The sequence below is a fragment of the Artibeus jamaicensis genome, unplaced genomic scaffold (genome assembly GCF_021234435.1).
Source record: "Artibeus jamaicensis isolate MK-2021 breed Jamaican fruit bat unplaced genomic scaffold, CSHL_Jam_final scaffold_537, whole genome shotgun sequence".
Taxonomy (NCBI): Eukaryota; Metazoa; Chordata; class Mammalia; order Chiroptera; family Phyllostomidae; genus Artibeus; species Artibeus jamaicensis.
The window spans coordinates 44,749,691-44,770,500 of record NW_026522047.1 but is presented as its reverse complement, the minus strand read 5'-3'; the positions used below and the strand labels follow the sequence as shown (position 1 = coordinate 44,770,500).

Sequence of the window (20,810 nt, the reverse complement as noted above, 5' to 3'; positions counted from 1 at the left end):
GAAACTGAGGGGGCGGGAGGGGTGGGAGAGGCACACAGCTGTTCTCTCCTTATGCTGCCGGGAGTGAGCTGGGTAGTGGTGTGCCGTGGGGGATGCAGCTGATACCCCCCTGTGTGTCTGCTCTGGGTCACGATGGGCCAAATCCAAAGGCAGGTTGGGGGTAAACTGAGGCACTGAATAAAGGAAGCATTGAGAGTGGGGCAGGAACATCCTGGGGGCTGACACCCATAGCTGCGGCCACTGCCTTCCTCTGCCATCTGGTGGAGGCCTGGGAGGGGGGCTCCCTGCATCCTGGCAGCCTCAGCTCTGCCGGGAACCAGGTCTGGGGAAGCACTAGCTTCCACCCGCAAGAGTTAGCTGGATGAGAGGGCAGTGCTGGGCCTGAGAGATGAGCAGCAAGGAGAGGGAGGAAGGAACTTGGTTCCCACCCTGGCCCAGGGGTCCAGTGAGTGCAAGAAACCGGGCAGAGAAGCTCCAGGCCACACCATGCAAAGACTTTGGAGACTGTTCCCCACACACAGTAGGCCCTCAAAAACAAAAACAGTTTTTTGAATGAATAACCTGTGGGGTTGGGATTTGAATGCTGGGCTGCTTCAACATTGCAGAGACAGACAGACCAGGAGTCGTTTATAAAAACTTTATTGGGGGGGGGTTAGAAAATGGGGGTGATGCCCTGGAGTTGAATACATAAAGGAATGAATAAATAGAACAAAAATATGTGTCTGGGGGTTGTCCCCCGGCCTGCGGGGAGAGGGGAGTGGGCTCACGCTGATGTCAGCTGGATGGCAAAGACCTCGCCCCCCACCGGCGCCTCTGCAGTGCCCTCGGGTGCTGTTCCGCCTTGGGCGCTGGCACCCCCACCTGTGCCACCCGCACCATTGAGACAGACAGCCTCACCCGAGCTCTCGGCTTCCTGCACGTTATACTCGCCCTTCTTGCAGGCGGTGGACTGCACATAGAAGGCCAGGCCTGCCCCTGCGGCCAGCAGCGCTGCGCCCCCCACCGCACCTCCCACGGCGACCCACAGCCATGGACCTGCGGGGTAGAACCCCTCAAAGAGGGTGGACGAGCTTGGGGTCCCCCCACCCTGGTGAGATGCCAAGCCCCAGCCATCCCCAGTGCTAGTGCGACTCATGACCCGTGCCGTGGGACAGGCCACCCCAGCACATAGGGATATAATCCCCTGGCTGAACAAGATACCCACAAGTCAACTCTTCTCACCCCCCCCCAAACGATGAGGGTGTGTGGGGTGATCTTGTCATTCCTCTACCTCAGAATGAACCAAGCCTCAGAGTGACAGGAAGTAGAAGAAGGGATCTGGTCAAGGGCCCCCCACCCCTATCCTCTGCCCTTGGTCCCTCTCCACACCGACACAGTGGAGGGTGAGTTGGACCAAATCTCCAAGAGGCAGGAACCCTCCCTGCAAGTTAATAAGTCACCCGCCCCAGCAGTCACAGCCCTGGAGTGTTCCTTCCCTTGAAGTTCATTCAGCTTCCTCTCCCTCCACCCCCTCTCCGAACCAGCCATCAAAGCCCCGCACGTCAGGACACCCCGACTTCCACCCTGGCATCCTTCATTTTCTTCTGTGGGGACTGAGAGGGGGGCAAGGGCAGGGTCAGGTGTCCCAAGGTGCAGGCCACACCCCAGGTGCCACTTACCGGCCACACGCACAGTGATGCGCCGCACATGGCGACCGTGCGCATTGGTGGCTGCGCACTCGTACTCTCCTCCGTGGCTACCTAGAGCGCCTGCCACACTCAGCGTGCTGTTGTTGCCGGACAGGCCTATGTTGAGCGCCCCTGGGGGTGCACGCCAGCTGATCTGGGCAGGGGGCCAGGCCTCAGCGCGGCAGGTCAAGGTAAAGTTCCCGCCTGGCCATACACCTCCTGGAGGCGAGGCAGCCAGCTCGGCCACCACTGGCCGGTCTGCAGGGACAGGAAACTGTCAGCGCTGGCCCCGAGGCTCATCGTAATCTGAGACCACCCCTGCTTGGACGCGCAGGTAAGGATCCTGCCTCCCATCAGGGCCCCCCTCCCCTACAATCCGGCTGTAGTAGGTACTAAAATCCCATGCCCTTCTTCACTGAATGCGAGGAGATGGGGACCTGTGCTAGTGCCCTTCTGACCCAGGACTTGAAGGGGGCTAGACTCCTGTTCCCTAGAGTTTTCATTGCCCTCAGGTTTAGATCAAATCTTTTGTGCCTGAGAATGGGACTGGGGGAGGTGCCCTTGAACTCCCCTGTGCAGTCCCACCACTGTGAGTCCCTGCTCTGGGGATGGAGGACTCTCTGTCTGGTGCTGTCCCCACTCACATTCCACGCCCACAGTAATGGTCCGAGCCTCCGTGCCATGCAGGTTGGTGGCCAAGCAGAGGTAGGTGCCTGCATCCTGTCGGGACACATGCAGCCGCTGAGGCCAGGGGGCACCCTCCCGAGAGCAGCTCACTTGTGGGGAAGGGTGACCCAGGGCGGCACAGGCCAGTGCAGCAGCCTCAGCCCCTTCCAGCCACGTCTGGTGACTCGGACAGGTGGACTCATTCATTTTCGGAGGTGCTGCAAAGTAGCCATGGGGGTGGGGGGTCAGGGGGGAGGCAGATGGGGGTACCCCCTACTCCTACCCGCCTGGGCCGCCCAGCTCACACTCCACGTTCACAGCCACCATCTTGACCGTGGATCCGTGCCGGTTGGTGGCATTGCAGGTGTAGATACCAGCAGCAATTTCAGTAGGGCTGCTGGGGGCTCTGACACTAGAGTCTGGGGGTGCCAGAGGCAGCAGCACCCCTTCACTGGTGCCCCTGGAGCCAATACACTCCACTCTTGGCTGTGGCTTCCCATCAACTTCACAAGAAAAGAGCCGTCCAGATCCTTCCACCCATGTCCAATTGCTGGGGCAGCTCAGCTCCTCAAAACTGGGACCATCTGGGGAGCAGAGAGTCCCACGGGCACTGAAAGTCAGGCCAGGGTTACCCAGACATACCCTAACTTGCCCCTTGCTGCCTTCACTCACATTCTACTGTGATGGCTACATTTTTGGCCACAGAGCCTCGAGCATTGGTGGCTTCACAGCGGTAGGTGCCTGCATGCTCCCGGGCCACATGCAGAAGGCCCTCAACGACTCGGGCCTCTCCAGAGCGCACACAGCTCACGGTGGGTGGTGGCACCCCGTGTGCCACACAGGTCAGCGAGGCCTCTGTTCCTTCCAGCCATGTGATACGTTCTGGGCAACCCACACTGTCCAGGGCTGGTGCGTCTGGAAAGGGGAGTGTTGTTGGGCTTGAGGATCATCCTAACGCCCCTGGATCTTTTCTGTTCCAGGGTGGCCATGTAGGGCTGGGCAGGCTGTGCCCTGCACAGGGAATGTGAACCAAGTGGGTTTCTTGCCATCAAGCCATGTGCTGTTTGGGGGTCCCAAGAGCCGCAAGGGGCACCTTGTTCTGATTCTTGCAAAGCGCCCACAGGACCCTCCCCCAGTGTCCTAAAAATTGGTAGATGGCTTTGGAGCACACACTTTTCGGAGACTGCATGCTCGCACACCCCTATGGACAGGCCTACCCTTTCCCCTAATCTGGAACATCAGCCTATTTCATTTCTCAAAATCCCGCCCGAAGGCATCCCTCAGACCCTGCTCCTGCTCTTTCCTGTAAGCTAGCCACCTCTGGACACTGAGAATCCGACAGAGATGCACCCCACTCACACTCCACTGTCAGTGTCACGTCCTTGACCGCCTTGCCCTGGACATTGGCCGCGGTGCAGCGGTAAGTGCCAGCGAGCGTGCGAGTGACAGGACCCAGCAGGCCTAGCGCCAGCACTGCCTCGCCATGGAGCCGAGCACAGTGCACAGAGGGCGCTGGGTTTCCGCGGGCCTCGCAACGCAGCTCCTGCTCTGGGCCCTCCGGCCACGTCCAGCTCCTGGGACAGTCCGAATCGTCCAACCGGGGGGCGTCTGCGGACAGGGGTGTGGGGCGGACAGGGGTGTGGGGTAGAGAGTTTACACGTGGACCATGAGAAGGTTCCACTTCCACGACACGGCCAGAAACTGGCTAGGTCTTTGGAGATCTTTAGGAAGAAGGTTAGAGCTCAACTCACATAGGACTCGCAGCTCGGTGCTCTCATTCTTGCTCAGGATCTCCCCGTCCACCTCAAGGGTCGCATTGCAGAAGAAGGCGCGTCTGTCGTCATTCACGGTGGCGTTTAGCTCGAGCTGGGCGGGCTGTCCCGGGACTGCAGCTGGAACTCCGTCCAGAGTAACCAAAGCTCTGGCCCCAGCTGCGCAGGTTACTGTCACCATCTTCCCCTCCGGGACACTGGACTCGCTCAGAGTCAGGAGAGGCTCTGAGAAGCCTGGGGGTGGAGCATTTGCCTGGAGTCGATTGACCGCACACCTTATCTGCTGGGAATCTCTGTGGATACAGTGCCCGGCTTCTCGAACTGCTCAGACTCCACCCCTTCTCACCCCACCCCTTTGAGGTGGTCAAGCCATATTCCCCTTAAGGCGGCTCAGACTCCACCTCTCTCGCTATTCATCTGCACCGCCCCTTCGGTACTATCAGGCCCCGCCCACTCTTTGTCCCGCCTTCCCACTCCTCTGGCTCCACCCCCAAGCCCCCGAGGTCCGGCTTCACTCCCCTTACTGTAGACAGTCACGTTCTCCCGGGTCTCACGGGTCTCGCTCCCCAGGGTCATGTTGCAGACCAGCTGCCTGGTGCCTTCCTGCTCTGCGCTAGCTGTGGCTGTGGCAGTGGCCCTGAGAGCGTCCCCCTCCAGGGCGATATCCGGACTCAGTCTCTGGTCCCCCAGCGCCAGGTAGACCTGGGCCTCGGAGACTGGAAACAGCCCATCCAGAGCGCAGCTCACACGTCTTTCCGAGCCCACTTCCAAGAGCCGGGGGACAGTGAGGCGCGGGGATTCCGGAGGCAGCGCTGAGAGGGGGAGAAGAGAGCTTGAACTTAACGACTGAACACTCAATAGGTACGTACTAAGTGCTTTACAAGCACTGTCTTCTCCTGCCGTCCTCGAGACACAGGGAGGAAAATAGCTTTCAGCTGGTGAGTGTTGGCGTGAGGATTAGAATTCAGGTTTCTCTACCTCCAAACTCCTTAAGCATCGGGCGACCCCTCTGCATCCCCCTTTCCCCACACCCACTCACCGAAGGTTCGGAGCATTCTGGGGGTCGAACTGTTTTCAAACAGCCCCAGGCCGTGGGGTCGCAGGTCCAGCTCCACGTGGCACGAGAAATTGGATCCATGGTCCTCCCGACGCGCCAGTACTGTGGCCGTTAGCGCTGCGCCCCGCGCTCGGGGTGGCTCCCCGGAGAAGCTGCGACGGATCAGCTCCTGGGTGCCCCGCAGCAGAGTCATCGTGAGGCTCCCACGAGGCCCAGCACCAGGGACCCTACAGCTCAGAGTGAAGTTCTCACCCACAGGCTGCCAGGCAGGCAGAGGCAGCAGCTCTACACGATCAGGTCGCTCTGCAAGGGAGGAACCAAGGCTCTTGGAAACGCGGGTCTCGGCTGTAGGTGTAGTGGTACCCGGGGGCCAAGAGGGAAGGGCTTGGGGATCCAGAGGATGGAGCCTGAAGGGGCGGGCCTGGTGACCCAGGGGGGCGGGGCCTGCAAGGCAGAGCCGTGGAGTAAGATCGTGGCTGCTGAGAACTCACGGAAAGTACGAATGAGCCCACGCGCCTGCAGAGTGCGCCGCGCGCAGCGGAAGAAGCAGACCGGCTGGGTCTCCGGCTCTCGGATGTCCACCAGCTGCCGCGCCAGCCAGCGTAAACCCCTCTGGGTCCCATTCCGGCGGAGCGAGGTCTCCAGGCCGCCGCGCTCAGGTCGTGGGCAGTTGGTACTGCAGTTCAGCCACAGAGATCCCCCTCGCTCCACGAGGGCCACGCGGGGCTGCAGGTCCGCCCAGAAAGGCTCCTGAGCGACCACTGCCCAGAGAAATGCCGGCTCAGCGTGGGGAGCAACCTCCCCGGCGCCTTAGTGCCCCTACGCCGAGTCAGAAATTCCCGGGGAAGGAGAAGAGGACGCAGTGAGGAAAGAACTCAGGAGTCCCGTGTCCTGCTCAGGCCTCAGGTTTGGAGGTGCGCTCCCAAGGTGTAAACCTCGAGGGTGTCTCTGGGCCAGGGCAGCGGAGAGCTTTGGTCTCCAAGGTACCCATGGGGTGATGCGAAAGCATGGGGAGGGATGAAGGATGGTGAGAGGAAAGATGGGGTCTTCCACACACAGCAAGCAACGGCTGGCAGGAGGGCAACCCAGGTCGGGGAATGGGAACGAACTGGTTCTCTGGGTCATCTGGAGAAGGGAGACTGAGGTTGACATGAGGGCAAAGGAACATGAGAGAGAATCAAGGATGAAGGAGGATTCCAAACCCAGGTGAAGAACACGAAAAGAGGGCGCGGGACTAGGCTAATGGAAGGTACCGCAGGAACATCGAAGAACTCGGTTGCCAGGGCTTCGGGTGGGGAGGGAACAGCGCCGCTGAGTCACCGCAATTAGGGAGGACGGGTCTTCGCAGACCGCAATTGGGTAAGATGCCAATCCGTGTACCACGGTGCATAGCAAAGCGCCAGGAGGTACCCCGGGAAGGGACAATGGCGACACGGGGTCTCGGGGCTCAAGGTTGGATGCGGAAGAGAACCCAGGATCTCGGAGGGGCTACGGTAGAGATCTGGGCGAGGGAGGTGTTGGGAAGCTGGGTCTCCAGTGTGTTGGAGGAAGAGTAGAAAGCCCAGGTCTCAAGGTGGGGGCAGAAGCGTGGGAGCAAGGCGAGGGTGGAGTAGGGAGGGGCATGTGGCGGAGGTCAGGAACTCCGCCCCCGCCCTGTCTACCTGGAGCCGGGACCGGCTCTTACCTGAGAGGTCGATGAGCCCCAGGCCCAAGACAGCCAAGAGGACGAGCAGCGCCCAGCACAACCCTGGCGGGGGCCCTGGCATCGCCGCCGCGGGGAAAGTACCGGAGGAGAGGGGAGCTCGGGCGCTGAGCAGAGCTCGAGGACGGCGCGGCGGGTGGGGTGTGGAGGAGGCAGAACTGGGCTCTGGGATTGGTTTAACGTTGGTAACTTGGTTTCCAAGGAGGGGGAGGTGGCAGAGGCGACGGGGAGGCGGGAGGGCGAGTGTGTGCCAGGCTCCCGCCTCGGTGAAGGCGTGCTAGCTGGAGCTAGCGACCCCCGGGGTCTATGTGGAAGCAGGCCCCATCGCCCGGAGCCTTCTGGGGGCGGCCGCAAGCTCCCGCGTCATCCTGTCATCCTCAGCAGCCGTGATGCGGAGGTCGGGGGGGTGGGTGGCTGCTGGGTTGTCCTTCTCAAACTCCCACTCCACCCGCAGCTTAGATGCTGTGATAAATAGCTGGACTCGGAGCTCCGCCCCCGTATTTTGCTCTTCCCACCAATGCCCCTTGGAATTGGTTTGCGGGCTAGGAGAGATTTGGGAAGAGAAGGATGGGTGGTTAGGCACAGTTCTAGGGGCAGGTGTGAGATACCTCCCTCCTAGACCCTTCCCTTTCAGACCTGGGGAAGCTGGGGATTACAGCACTGCCCCTAGTCCCCCTCTGGCTCCGCCCCCGCACGCGACAGAGGGGCGGGGACCAAAGTCAGTGAGTCCAGAACACTTGTGCCTGCGCGCAGCATTTGGGAGTCTAAATTAGGGTTGGCTCAGCTCAGGGTCTGTATTTACCCAGCGTGCAGCCCGCACGTGTCTACTCAGCGTGTGCGAGCGTGAGCTGCGGAAGAGCGCCCCTGAATTCTCTTTCCGCGCTGTGGGCAGAGCCCTGGACCACACGGGCCCTGCCAGGCATCCAGTGCGGCCTCAGATTGTATCCACATGAGACCAAAAGACCAACTGTGACACTTTCGACCCTGCATCCGGGCCCCCAAGTGCCCACCAGACCTAGTGATTATCTGAACGTTGTCAGAAAGCGAGTCATTGCCACCCCACGTGGGCCAGCTGATTGCTACTTTCCTGCAGTCAACACATGGGCACCTTTTTGCCTATCCCTCAGTTTGTCCACGTGATCCCGCCGTTTTGAGCTCCTGCCCCGGTGCTAACAAGTGAACTATGGGAATCAGTTCTACATCCACCCTTGTCCTCCAGGACTGTGCAGGGTCAAAAGTGAAAAAGGAGGAGGAAACGGAAACGTGACATCCAATCAGAGCTGCTGCGTGGTAGCGGTGCAGCCAGTTAGCAATAACCGTGTGGTGAAGGCGCCCGCCCACAGCGCAAGAGGCTCCGTGGCCCAGGCTTTGCCTGTGTGCACGGCACTGATAATGCTCACAGGAGAGGTGTTTACTGCATGGGCTGGAAATGCACAGGGATTGGAGAGGCCAGGTGGCCCAACATGGGAAAACCTCAGGTACCTTCAGGGAGACAAGGAACTTGGAGAAAGTGATTGTAACAAGGCCTAAAAAGACCACTTCTGGGAGACAGTACACTAATGGGGGACCTTCAGGGCGCAGGACAGGCTGGCTGAAGAAGGCTTTATTGATCTAGGCAGAGGTCTCCAAATTGTTTCGGATTCCTTTTTGCTCTCCCGCTCAGCCGGCTCGGACCACCTCTTCTAAGCCCGGGACTGCATCAGTAGGTACTTTCGCAGACAGGCCGCCCCCACGGCGAGAAGAATCCCCACAAGGGCTGCGATGCAGGTGGAAGCCAAGGCTTTGGACCTAGTGCTCCAAGCTGGGGGCAGGAGGTAAGAATTATTAGAATGGAGCGGTTGTAGGCGTGACGCCCTGCGTGGAGCTCGGGCTTTGCCAACACATCCTCCTGGGATCAAAACCTTTCCCCACCCCCCCTCAAGTCCCCAGGATTACAAGGGTGCCTCACTCAAGAATGACAGCGCCATGGGTGCTGAGCTGCCGTGGACCACCAGGCCGTCAAGATTGAGATGTGCGTGGCAGGTCACGAGCTGTCCGTAGTCATTGGGTTTAGCTGGGAACGCGTATGTCAGCGTCACGTTGGCCAGATCCAGGCCTGTGAAGCGCTCCAGGCTCTCCGAGTAGATGACCCGGCCGCTGCGCCGCAGAGTCACCACCAGGAAGCGCACGGGGAACACGTGTGTCACGTGGCAGCGCAAAGTGTGCTCCCTGCCCTCTAAGACCGGAGGCTCCAGGATCACGCTCTGAGGCCCTTCTAAAGCAAGAGGGGATCGTTGAGGAAGGTCTGCGGGCGCCCCCTAGCGCGACTGTCAACTGCCCCATCTCTGTCCCCCTCCCTTGTCCCCAGCAAGTCCTGAACCCATATCCCTCACTGTAGGTGTTGATCCTGGCTGTGGCCCCTCGCGTTACTCTGGCGCAGGTGACGAAGCAGCGCACGTCGGAGCTCCAGGTCCTTACATCTAGCAGCTGGAATGAGACCCAGTTGGGTCCGCTGAGCGTCAGGCCGCGCCTCAGTCCAGTATGGAGGACGGGACTCTCCAACAGCGGGCAGTTGCTGCTGCAGTTGAGCCACACTGAACTCCCCAACTCCACGGTCATTAATTTGGGGCTTATGCTCACCCAGAACGATGCTGTGGTCTCTGAGGGCATGGGAGAGCTGCCTCCTCTGGGGCGTTGAGCCCGCACAGCTCGGTGCCTCTGTGCGCTCCCACCTTCCAAGTAGGGTGCTGCCAGCAAAACCAGCAGCGAGAAGCAGAGCAGAAACCCCATGGCCAGGAGCCCGAAGTGGGGGGCCCGGGGACAGAGAGCCGAGGCTGGCTCAGTAGATAAGGGAACCCAAAACTCCGCCTCCTCAGCCCCACCCGGAGAGACAGAGGCTCCTAGAGGGACCGGAGCCCTGCCATATACACCCTCCTTCCACTCAAGAATGGGATTCCAAACCAAAGCTTCTCACGTTTTTCCCAGAGAGAAGTCTTTAATTTTCCTGGAAGTCTCAAAAGGTCCTAATAAGCCTGAATTTGGATCAGGGCCTCAGGGTTGGGCCTTTAACAGCAGGCTTTTCTTGGGGGAGGAAGTGGGACAGGGCTGTGGACCAGAAGCTAGAAAGGGCTCCAACTGAAAGTGACACCTCCTCTCAAATCACACAAGGCTGGGCCGCATGAAAAAGAGTCATTAGCACATGGGAGAGGCTTCCTGAGATGGGAGTCAGTCCTCCCCACTGCCTGCAGGACCCTCCAGGGATTTGGAGCTGCCAGAGTTCTGTTCTTAACATTGTCCCACTGAGATGGAAACGAGAAGGACAAAGCAGGAGGCACAGGGGTTGGGCACACTTTCATGAGAACCTATGGTTTATTTGTAATTTTATTGATTTTAGAGAGAAAGAGGAAGGGGTATAAAGAGGGAGATTAATTTGTCATTCCACTTATTTATGCATTCACTGGTTGATTCTCTTATGTGTCCTGACCAGGGACCAAACCTACAACCTTGGCGTATCAGGATGATGCTCTAATTAACTGAGAGCTACCCTGGCCAGGGTGGGACCCCATGGTTCAGCTGTCAGGGAGTGGGCACTCATTGAGGCATGCCACTGAGTGTGAGCACTCACAGAGATGCGTATGGGTGGAGAGGTTAGCACCAGAGCTGGGGATTAAGAGCCCTGTGGGTTGTCCCTGGGCTTGTCACCAGCTAAACCTTGTCGATTTGCTAGTCCCCTTCTGGGGGAAAGCAGTTTGGCCCATGGAGTAGGAGATTCCACCCAACTTGATCTTTTTACAAGGCTCTCTTGTGCAGTGCATAGGCAATAAAACTGCCCCTGACGACCCCGAATGAGATTAGACCGAGAGTTTCCTGAAGGCAGGAACTTCTGTTTGTCTTGTTTACCATTCCACCCCACATAAAAGGTACTAATAAATATCTGGAAAAAGAACAAACGAATAAATATATCATCATCCAGAGCTGGAGCCCGTCAGTAGGCAGCACTGCCAGAGGGGGCCTCCGTCAGAGGAAGGTGTAAGAATTTGTGTTTCAATGCTGCCCATGCCTGGGCAGGGCCACTTCTCTCTCAGAACTTTAGGGCCTTAGTTCATGCAGCAGGGGGAATTTCAGTGCTTTCCCGATGGGTGTCCCCATGTTGAAGGTACATGTCTCCACCACACCTCTCGGGCCTGGTCAGCCTTTGACACCACTGACAGGTGTGCCCCTAGCCTTGCCCTGGAGTCGTGGCTCAGTCCTGTGACTACAAGTCCAATGTGAGTCCTGAGTGTGCAGGTGCCACGACCCTCAGTGCTGTCTGTCCCCTGGCTGAGGCCTCTGTCCTGTGCTCCAGCATCCCAGGAAGGTGGGGACAGCGAATGGCAAATGCCTACCACTGTTCAGTGTAGCCCCACTGCCACGGGTGGTGGCACCTGTCCAGGGGCAGGCTCAGGGGGGTGTGTTCAGCTTTATGTTACAGGCTTCCTGGGCCTTCTGTAGCTTGTATTCCCGGATTTTCCGCTGGCGGTTATAGAAGTAAGCGGCTGTGACCACAGTGGCCAAGAGGACAGCAGCTGCCACCAGAATGATGACAACTGTGTTATTCTGGTCCTGGTCTGTAGGGAGAACAATAGGAGGTGAGGACTGAGCTGGGTTCACTGCCCCTGCCCTGCCTAGCCCAGCCCTGCCCCGAACACTGGAACACTTACAGTTCACGCTCACAAACACTTCACGGGTGACCACACCATGATAGCCGCTGGCCTGACAGTTGTAGGTGCCCGAAATATTCCTCATGACAGTCCTCAGGACCCCAATGGGCAGCAAAGCCTTATCCTTTGTCCGGTGACATTTCACCTGGGGGGTGGGGTTCCCCCTGGCCTGGCACTTCAGGGTCTGCTGGGAGCCTTCCTGAAAAGTCCAGTTTCTCGGGCAATCACTTTCGAATAGTCGAGGGCCATCTGGAGCAAGATGAGGGACAGGGGTCAGGGACCAGAATACCCCTCACCACGCAGGACTGGAGGACTTAGGTAGGGAACCCAGGGTGCAGGTGCGGTAGGCCCTGGAGGAGCTTATGAAGTCTAGGGGCTGGGCCTTGGTGGTTAGAGGTTATTTCCCCGCAGCCCCACTCACACTGGACAAGGAGCTTCTGGGTCTTGTTCTTGTACAGCTTCATCCCGTTCACCTCCAGGACAGCAGAGCACAAGAAGTTACGCCCGTGGTCCTCCTCACTGGCATTCAGTGTGAACTGGGCACTTGAGCCTAGAGGCCCGGCTAGGGCCCCATTCAGCGTCACCACGGCTCCAGGATGGGCTTTGCATTCCACTGTCACCATAGTCCCCTCTGGGACCTCCGACTGGCTCAGGGTCAGGTTGGGAGCTGGGAAGCCTATAGGATAGGCACACAGTGAGCTCCACCCCTAGTCCTGGCTCCACCCCTCAGAAGCCCCACCCTGGTCTCTACTTACTATAGATGGTCACATTCTCGATAGTCCTCCGATTCTGGTTTGCCAGCGTCACCGTACACCTTAGCTGCTGGATGCCTTCCTCCCCTGCATTCACCCTGACCAAGGCAGTGGCACAGAGGGAGTCACTGCTGTACTTGACTGTGGGTTCCAGCCTCCGGTCCTTCAGTGTCAAGTAGACCTGGGCCTCTGAGGCCGGGAACAGCCCATCCAGGGTGCAGTTCACAAGCGACTGTGTACCCACTTCCATGATTCGGGGAGTGGCAAGGCGTAGGCCAATCTCTGGCAGAACTGATCAGGGAGGAGGGGTGTGAACAGAGGGGACTGAAGCCCTTTTCTATAGCATTTTCATCCCAATACCTGGAACTCCTCTTCTTAGGAGACTCTGTGACCTTGGTCATCTCTGACCCGGGACACTTGACATCCCTTACCCTGGGTCACAACCTTCTCAGAAGATCCTGTGGCCCAGGCACCCCATTCCCAACACCCCACCCCAGTGGCCAAGAACATGGTCTTCCCAGAAGCGTTTGCAATGTAGGCCGCTCCCTTCTCAGTACCCTTAGAGCCAGGAGCCCCTCCTTCCCCCAAACTCCACATCCCAAGCAGGAACACCACCTGAACCTGTCCCCTTGCAGACTTCCCAATGCCTCACCGAAGGTTTGGAGCTGCCTGGTAGCTGAGGTGTTCTGGAACAGTCCCAGGCTTTGGGTCCGAAGGTCCAGTTCTGTACGGCAAGAGAAATTGGCGCCATGGTCCTCTCTGCGTGCCAGCACTGTGGTGGTGACCTCAGCGGGATGTCCCTCCACAGGCCACCGGTCCAGCACCTCCTGCCCTCGGAGCAGCACCACGGAGAGGTTGCTCCGGGGTGCACCTCCCTTCACCTTGCAGCGTAGGGTGAAGTTTTCACCCACAGGCTGCCACTGGAGCAGGGGTGCGAGCTCCACATGTTCTGGGAACCCTGGGGAGAGGGAAGGAGGGAGTGTCCTGTGTGCTGGGCAAGACACCCACCAGCAGGGGGCGCTGGGCCAGTGCAGCCTTACCACTCTCCCCCCACAAACATACCCCAAACCACCTAAGCCGTACAGGAATGTTAAGAACTTCAGGGGAAACCGGCGAGTAGTCCCCAAGTGGTTGCGAAGGGGCAAAACACTTCTTTATTTACTGTAGCATCAAAGAGTGGAAAGTGGAAAAGAAACTCAGAGCCTATCACCAGGAGTCCAGTGGAACTGCACACAGTAAATTTCAGCTGCCCAGTCCACTGCGGATTGTTTTAGAAAGACCCCTGCTCCCCCCTCTCCTATCTTGGCTTCATTTTTTTCTATAGCACGCCTCACCCTCTGACATACAAGGTCATCTACTCAGTGAGCTTGTTTCTCCTCGATTTCCCCTGTGGAATGTCAGTCCAGGAGGCAGGGACCTTTGTCTACCTAGTCCCCATTGTGCTGCTGGCACACAGTAGGCACTCTGTATTCATAGAAAGAATGAGATTACACCACACACACTGATTTGAGGTCTGTCAGGAGTTTGCTTTTAAGAGAAAGGAGTTCCTGACCGTGCTGTGCGATCCCCTGAAGTGTTAGAAACCAATGGACACTCACAATGCAACTCTGAGCGGCCCCTGAAAACACAGCCTGCGGGCTCAGTCTTCCCAGGTCAGGCTGGTATCTAGTCTGAATCAGGTAAGAAAATTCTGAGCCAGTGAGATTTTACAGTAGAGCCCTGGTGAGCTGGGACTTAGCACTGAGCCCCACCCTCCCTCGCTCCCTGGCTCCCCAGGAAGGCATCTTGAGGGCTCTGGGTCACTATTCCCTTCTCAAGAGGCCCTGAAATGTCACTTGGCATTGCTGTTAAAATGTCAGGGGCTTGGTTTTGGTTCCTAGTTTTTCTGCTTCTTTGCTATGGGCTGTGGATAAAGGACTTTGCCTCTGGAATAGTTCCAGCCCTCAGGGCTGCAGATACTGAGCCTCAGTTTCCTGAGCTGTAAAGTGGAGCTATTGGAGGTAGGTATTAAATGGAATTAATCCATTTAAGAGGTTAAGAGAGTGAATGTAAATGGACATAAGGTTTCCTTTTACGGTAATGAAAATGCTCCAAAATTAGATAGTGGTGATGGTTGTACAACTCTAAACACTAAAATTCACTGAACTGCATGCACACCTCAAAGCTTCAAAAAAAAAAAAAAAAAGGCTGAGAAAACTCAGACATCCAGCTCTGACATTTAATCATCTGCTGCAAACCCCAACTTGCAGAGCTAGAGGCTCCCTTGAACCTCAGCCCCCACACCTCCAAGCCCAGCTCTTCGCCCTAAAAGCCAGACTGAAGGAAGAGGTCTGTCTTGCCTGTACTTCTCCTTGACCCCTCACCTCTGTCTCTTGCCAAGTCCTGGTCACTCTGCCCTTCAAATATTTGTCTGTGCTTCCCTTCCTGTACACAGCCACTACCCACAAGAAATGTGGCCTGGGCCGGGCCCCTGTCCAACTGTTCCCTGGCTTCCCATAAGTCCAGCGTCCTGCTATCTAGATCCCTGACCTGCTCACGCACCTTTGAAGTGTGGCTCCCTATCACCCTGAGGAGAAGGTCCCAACTCCTCAGGCTGGCATTTGAGGACCTGCTGGCCTCAGCTCCAGCCTCACTGGTCTGTTGACGTCCAGCCCCTCCTGCCCTCCCAACTACAGATTAGCATGTTTCCTCACTCCAAACTTCCACCCATGCTGTTCTCTCTGCCCAGAATGCCTGCCTGCCGACTCCTCTGCACTCTTCAACGCCCAGTTACCGGTCACCTCCTGTAGGGATTACCACTCGAACCTTTCCAGAGAAAGCTTAGCCACCCAGGGACATCCCTCAGCTTTATGCGGAGGGTAGGGCAGGACTGCCACGTCCACTGCCGCGTCCACTGTTGGATCCCTCTCTCCGTGACAAGGTCCTGAGAGGGGGGTGTAAGACTTCAAGGAAGCAGTTTCCAACCTGGTGGACGTGGCATGGAAGGCCTTGCAATACCTATTGTGATTGTGCTTGCTTTGGAGATCATGACCTTTTTTGCTTTAATCATTATGAATACCCTGGCAGTGATTCAGATAGTGTGCCTGGACCTTTCCCGGCTCAATGAACGGAATAATAATATCATACTAGAACGTCAGGGAATATAGGCACAAGGAAACAATCAGAGCAATCTGAGAATTCAAGCTTAATCAATAACAATCATTAGAAAAACACCCAAGATAAGATAGAATACTCTAGGAAATCAGGAGATGATCTCACTACTTTCTTAGAAGGAATCAAAGTACAAAACATGTCTATAAAAAGAACTCCTAGAGAAACTTAAAAGAAGTACCCTTGAAAGCCCCCTGCAACATAGGAACAGCTCCTCCTTTACCTTAAATAGGAATATATATCAACTAGACAGGCAAAGTAATAACAAAAGCTAGTTAGTTATTACAAACTGAACAGTCACTAGGGAGTCAGAATTTATGGTACACAGAAAAAACATTTTAAGCAAAAAAAAAAGTAGATAGCTAAGTTAGACATCACAAGGGCCTTATAATAAATCTCCTATTTTCTCTACTCAGTCTAGCGTATCCTTATGCCCTATACCAAATTCTGAGAAACTTTAATATACAATAAGATATTTTTAACTGTCTGATTAATGGCTCTCCCAGTTAAAATAATTTTTAACTAAATCTATGGGAACTTTTGTACTTTTACTGATTACCTTTGTATTGATTTTTTCTGCTTAAATGATCATGTTATACTGCAAATATTAATCACTACCTGAAATGAAAATTATAAAAACCTGCTTGTACTTGCAATAAACGGAACAGAGCTTCACTGTCCTTTGAGGCGTGTTGTCGTCTGTTACCCAGCGCCGACGCCTTGCCCTCACCTGTGGGACCCCCTGACCCGCTGCGGCTGGACCGCGGCACAGGACCAAGCCAGAGTGTCTCCTAGACGACACCCCTGCCACTGTGTGCCAGCTGCCTGCTCCATTTCACAGAGGTGGAAACCAAGGCAAAGTCCAGTGCCCAGAGTCACAGAGAGAGAAAGTGGTAGAGCCAGGACTCACACCTGAAGTGCAGGGCTTTCCACTGTCAGGCCGGGCTGGGCATGGGCCTTCCAGGAAGTTTCCCTGGGGTTTTCAGAGGCCACTGGGATGTTTGGGGACTTCCCTTCCCTGGCCAGCATCTGCTCAAACATGCTCCAAATCAGAAGCAAAGCTAATATTTGCCCAAAGGCTTCCTTGCCCTGACACCATGAAGATGGAATGTGCTGGTCGGTGTGGCTCAGTGGATTGAGCCTCAGTGGGCCTGCGACCCAGAGGATCGCAGTTCGATTCCCAGTCAGGGCACATGCCTGGGTTGCAGACCAGTTCCCAGCAAGGGACCCATGAGAAGCAACCATACATTGATGTTCTCTCCCTCTCTCCTTCCCTTCCCCTCTAAAGATAAATAAGTAAAATCTTAAAAAAAAAAAAAAAAAGATGGAATGTCCTTCATGCCTCACTGTGTCATTATATCCATCCCAGGAGGTCTCATGTGGAATCAAGAAGCCATGTCCCCCAGAGTCACCCAATCAGTAAGAATCATGTTGGGACTATAACCCGAGGCCGTCTAGTCCTAAAGCCACTTGGCCAGTGTCCATCTTTCCTTCCTTTCTTTTTGTTTTGTTCTGATTTGAATTTTATTTATTGCCTACAGTCATAGCAACTCATTCCCACAGTTCAAAATGCCCAAAGGTTAAAAAAACAAAACAAAAAAAGGCACAAGCAGAAAAAACTCACCTTCTACCCTTTCCTAGAGCCTCCCGCCCCCGACTAATATAGTCATTTCTTTCAGTGAATACAGCCTCCTTCACCCCACTCCAGCCACTCCCTAGTGCCCAGGGTGGCATGCCTCTCATTCTGGGCATAACTTACTTCTTTTGAACTTGACCCGTTTAGATCCTTAGAGCACATTCTCTTTGGGGACACAAGGAGCTTCCTCATTCTTGTGCACTGTTGCATACTATTCCATTGTTTAGTCAAACCACAGTTTATCTGCCAGACCCCAACGTTTGAGTGGCTTGCAAACTTTTGTCCTTTCACATAACACAGCAGTGAGCCCTGACTGGTGTGGCTCAGTGGATTGAGAGCCAGCCTTTGAGCCAAAGGGTCATCACCAGTCTGATTCCCAGTCAGGGCACATGCCTGGGTTGCAGGCCAGGTCCCCAGCAGGGGGCGTGTGAGAGGCAATCACACATTGATGTTTTCCTCTCTCTAAAAATAAATAAATAAAATCTTTAAAAGAATCAAATAATGCAGCAGTGAATCATCCCATCCCACCCTCAGTTCCGTTGTGGGGGGAGACATGTAAGCCCAATTCCCAGGATCTGTGTCAAAGGACACACCCCTGTATTGTTTGCAGAACTGAGGCCCCCTTCCCTGTCTGAAGTCGTGCTTCTTTATGCTCCCACACTGTCAGCAAGGTCCCAGGACAGCCTGCTGCCCTGCAGTCTTGACAGCATAGCTCTTATCATTGTGGTCAATATGTGAAAAAAGCCACTTCAGAGCTAGTTTTTAATTTGCATCTTCTTTTTTTTTTTTTTAAGTCAGATCTAGGGCCTTGTCAGAGGCCTAAAGAGCCAGTACTCTCTAATGTGCTGAATCCTTGTTGATACTCTAACTGCACCCAAGGAAGTTCAAGGAGGGGTTTTAAACAACAAGGAAGCTTTCTGAGGATATGCCCACCAGACCTTCAGTGACACTCACCCTGGCCCCACGTGCCCCAGCCAACATGCCCCATTCAGCCCCAGGCCCAGCAACTCACAGTACACAGTAAGGGATACTGAAGCTCCGGTCTGCTCGGCACCACAGTTGGAGAAGCATATTGGAGAGCTGTCGTCTTGTATGCCACTAAGTTCATAGGTCACCCAGTTGTTCCCCCTGTTCACTACTCTCTTAGTCAACGGAGTCTCCAGACCCAAAGTGGCATTTTGATCACAGGTGGCAAGGCAGGTCACGTTCATGGAGCCTCCTTGGGGTATGATGGCTTCCTGGGGTTGCACTGATGTGTTGGCACTTCCAGCCCCTGGAACAGAAGTGTGAAGAGGAGCTTAAGGCATTAAGAATTGGGGTCAACAACATTCCTGGGTACCCAGCCTGTGCTGGGACATAGCCTTGAACAAGATAAAACTCTGCTGTTAGTGTGGGAGAGAGAAAAATTCCTGAGCAAACAAGATAATTAATAACTGATGCTAAGCAAAACTGACAAAAACAAAACTGGGTGGTAGAGTAGACAGTGACTTGGTGACAGGGTGATGTGTGAGCAGATATGAATAACAAGAAGGGCCATCCAGAGACAAGGGCAATGAGTTCCAAGTGCAAAGGTCCTGGGGCAGGGTAGCTGGAGCCAAGTCAGCAAGGGGAAGAGCTAGGGGAAATGAGGTCAGGGAGATCACACAGGCGGTACATAGTGAGCCTTGCCAAGGATGTGTTTTTCACACTGAGGGCGATGGGGAGCCATGGGAGGATTTCAGCAGAGGAGGAACGTTGGCATCAGTGTCCTCACTCCCACAAGGTCAGGTGGGGGAACCAGTCCTGAGGGGATAGAGGAGTTCTGATCAGGCTGGTTCCTCACTCCCTTTGACAAGTGGTCTCTCCTCTTTGGCTGTAAGGCGGGTGAGTAGAGTTCCCCCAAACCTGATAATGAAAGTAACCCCTGAGGCAGGGCAAGGAGCAAGAAGCTGCAGGTAAGGCAAGGGATTATGTTAGCTCCTTTAGACCTTGGTGCCTCCAAAGCTGAAAAACGTCTGTCCTGTCTGAGCCCTTTTGTCCTACCCTATTCCCAAAGATACCTGCCCTCAGCTTTGGGCCCACTTTATCTAGCGGGGAGGGATGTGAAAACAGTTCTCTGAGGGTGGTCCTGGGATCAGTGTCATTTCACAGAGGGAAATAGTGAGGCCTGAAGAGGGGAAGTTACCCAGCCAGAAAGTGGTAGAATCTGACGGCAGTCTGCATGAGAACGTTTTGCAGAACTGGTAATCATGGTCTTCATCTTCCACTCTCCTGCTCCCCAGCCCTGACCACCTCTGAGACTCTCTGTCCCTCTCCTCTCCTCCCTCCTGGCTGGAGTCGGTGGAGGGCCGCTGGGGAATCTCACTTCTCAGCCTCTGGTCCTTGGGCAAGTCAGGCCTGGAATTCCCCTGAGCAGAAGCAGGTCTGGACTTCCCCAAGGGCAGTAAAGGAGAAACAAAATGTGCTTCGGGTGTGGGGGTCCCCAGCCTGCTCCGAGAGTAACCACACTCATACCACCTGACTGCCTTCTGGTGCTGTGTTGGGTCAGGACACAACCAAGGCAAGGTGGCCACGATTACTTTATCTCCTCCATTTTACAGCTGAGAGTCAAACCCATGACAGGCTGGCTTTTTTTTTTTTATGTTTTTAATTTTTTTTTTAAGAGAGTGGAAGGGAGGGAGAAAGAGAGGGAGACAAACACCAATGTGTGGCTGCCTCTCATGCATCCCCAACTGGGGACCTGGCCTGCAGCCCATGCATGTTCCCTGTGGCCTGATTGGGAATCAAACAAGCAACCCTTTGGCCAGCACTCAATCCACTGAGCCACACCAGCCAGGGCTCTTATTATTTTTTATTATTTTATTTTATTTTTACTTATTGATGACAGAGAGGGAGAGGGGCCAGGGGGAAAGGAGAGGGGCGAGGGAGAGGGAGAGATCGAGAGAGAAACATCATTTGTTGTTCCACAGATTGATTCTTGTGTGTGCCCTGATCTGGGATGGGACCTGCGACCTTCGGGTATCTGGAAGAAGCTCTAACCAACTGAGCCACCCGGGGTCTGGCGGTGGACTTTCAATGGGTGGCTCTAGCTTGAACTTCCCCTACACAGCTACCTAAATACAAATAACCTGGTCCCCAGCCCGCTGCGGCGCCCAGGGCGCTGGCCCGACGACATCCCCCATCCTCGACTCACCTGGGAGCAGAGCCCCGAGCAGGGCCAGGAGCACCCGCAGCAGAGATCCGATGGCCATGGGAGCCGTAGCGACCTCGGCAGGGAGAAACTAGCAACGTGGAGGCGAGCAGGTCGGTTCGCTGGCGCCGACTGGGCGCCAGGACTGCGGACGGGTCCTTTTATAGAGCGGTCCATCGCGGGGCGAGGGGCGGTGCGGTCTTCCCGGAAACCTCGCGCCTTCCCCTGCCGAACCAGGGCTCGGCATTTCCGGGCCGGTGACGCCTCGCCCCTGCGCCGCGGCCCCCTAGCTGGTCGCGGGCCGCCGGCCCCGGGGGCGCCGGAATTTCCGAACTGAAGCAATGAGGCCACCGTGCTGGCAGCCATTCGGGGGCTGCCCCAGACGCCGGGGGTCTGGTTTTCGGGCCGGGTTAATTTTCACTCTGCGTGTACGGTGAGCTGACAACTAGCCTAGAACATGAGGGACTGTTACTGTGCCCATTCCAGAGAGGGGTAAACTGAGGCGGGCCTCTTGAGTGAAGTGGTTGATCCCTCGCTGATGTGGGGGCCCGGGAATCCTC

General features: G+C 55.8%; 3 protein-coding genes across 5 annotated transcripts; all 3 read right to left on the bottom strand.

Moving 5' to 3' along the window:
- Nucleotides 1-651: 651 nt before the first annotated feature.
- On the bottom strand, nt 652-7,255 carry ICAM5 (intercellular adhesion molecule 5). Its single transcript, XM_037129123.2, has 11 exons — nt 6,847-7,255; nt 5,654-5,923; nt 5,145-5,465; nt 4,630-4,917; nt 4,085-4,339; nt 3,693-3,941; nt 3,006-3,248; nt 2,639-2,917; nt 2,312-2,551; nt 1,659-1,925; nt 652-1,035 (listed from the first exon to the last, which is right to left on the bottom strand). The coding sequence occupies exons 1-11, from the start codon at nt 6,926-6,928 to the stop codon at nt 764-766; spliced, it is 2,766 nt and encodes a 921-aa protein (XP_036985018.2). The 5' UTR covers nt 6,929-7,255; the 3' UTR covers nt 652-763.
- A 1,291-nt stretch (nt 7,256-8,546) lies between these two features.
- ICAM4 (intercellular adhesion molecule 4 (Landsteiner-Wiener blood group)) lies at nt 8,547-9,633 on the bottom strand. Of its 3 annotated transcripts, XM_037144687.2 has the most exons (4): nt 9,484-9,633; nt 9,237-9,330; nt 8,813-9,118; nt 8,547-8,665 (listed from the first exon to the last, which is right to left on the bottom strand). In XM_037144687.2, exons 1-4 carry the CDS (start codon nt 9,631-9,633, stop codon nt 8,547-8,549), a joined length of 669 nt encoding a protein of 222 aa, XP_037000582.2. The 3 variants fall into 3 exon arrangements, with proteins under 3 accessions (XP_037000582.2, XP_053514463.1, XP_053514464.1); XM_053658488.1 differs by having other exon boundaries at nt 9,237-9,633; XM_053658489.1 differs by having other exon boundaries at nt 8,813-9,115; nt 9,237-9,633.
- A 550-nt stretch (nt 9,634-10,183) lies between these two features.
- On the bottom strand, nt 10,184-20,478 carry ICAM1 (intercellular adhesion molecule 1). The gene is made up of 7 exons (XM_037129120.2): nt 20,254-20,478; nt 18,094-18,354; nt 12,948-13,253; nt 12,299-12,586; nt 11,965-12,219; nt 11,544-11,792; nt 10,184-11,450 (listed from the first exon to the last, which is right to left on the bottom strand). Exons 1-7 carry the CDS (start codon nt 20,309-20,311, stop codon nt 11,284-11,286), a joined length of 1,584 nt encoding a protein of 527 aa, XP_036985015.2. The 5' UTR covers nt 20,312-20,478; the 3' UTR covers nt 10,184-11,283.
- Between the last annotated feature and the right edge of the window lie 332 nt (nt 20,479-20,810).

Bases quoted from the DNA above. Each gene is read 5' to 3' on its own strand.
- ICAM5 (XM_037129123.2), bottom strand. From the start codon at position 6,928: ATGCCAGGGCCCCCGCCAGGGTTGTGCTGGGCGCTGCTCGTCCTCTTG. The intron at 2,552-2,638 runs GTGAGCTGGGCG...GCTACTTTGCAG, and splicing joins GGTGGCTGTGAACGTGGAGT to CACCTCCGAAAATGAATGAG. The intron at 1,036-1,658 runs GTAAGTGGCACC...TCTACCCCGCAG, and splicing joins CATCACTGTGCGTGTGGCCG to GTCCATGGCTGTGGGTCGCC.
- ICAM4 (XM_053658488.1), bottom strand. From the start codon at position 9,633: ATGGGGTTTCTGCTCTGCTTCTCGCTGCTGGTTTTGCTGGCAGCACCC. The intron at 9,119-9,236 runs GTGAGGGATATG...CTCTTGCTTTAG, and splicing joins AGCCAGGATCAACACCTACA to AAGGGCCTCAGAGCGTGATC. The intron at 8,666-8,812 runs GTGAGGCACCCT...TCCTGCCCCCAG, and splicing joins CATGGCGCTGTCATTCTTGA to CTTGGAGCACTAGGTCCAAA.
- ICAM1 (XM_037129120.2), bottom strand. From the start codon at position 20,311: ATGGCCATCGGATCTCTGCTGCGGGTGCTCCTGGCCCTGCTCGGGGCT. The intron at 12,587-12,947 runs GTGAGGCATTGG...CTCCCTGATCAG, and splicing joins CAGGCAGCTCCAAACCTTCG to TTCTGCCAGAGATTGGCCTA. The intron at 11,451-11,543 runs GTAAGTGTTCCA...TTCTCCCTACAG, and splicing joins AGTGTTTGTGAGCGTGAACT to ACCAGGACCAGAATAACACA.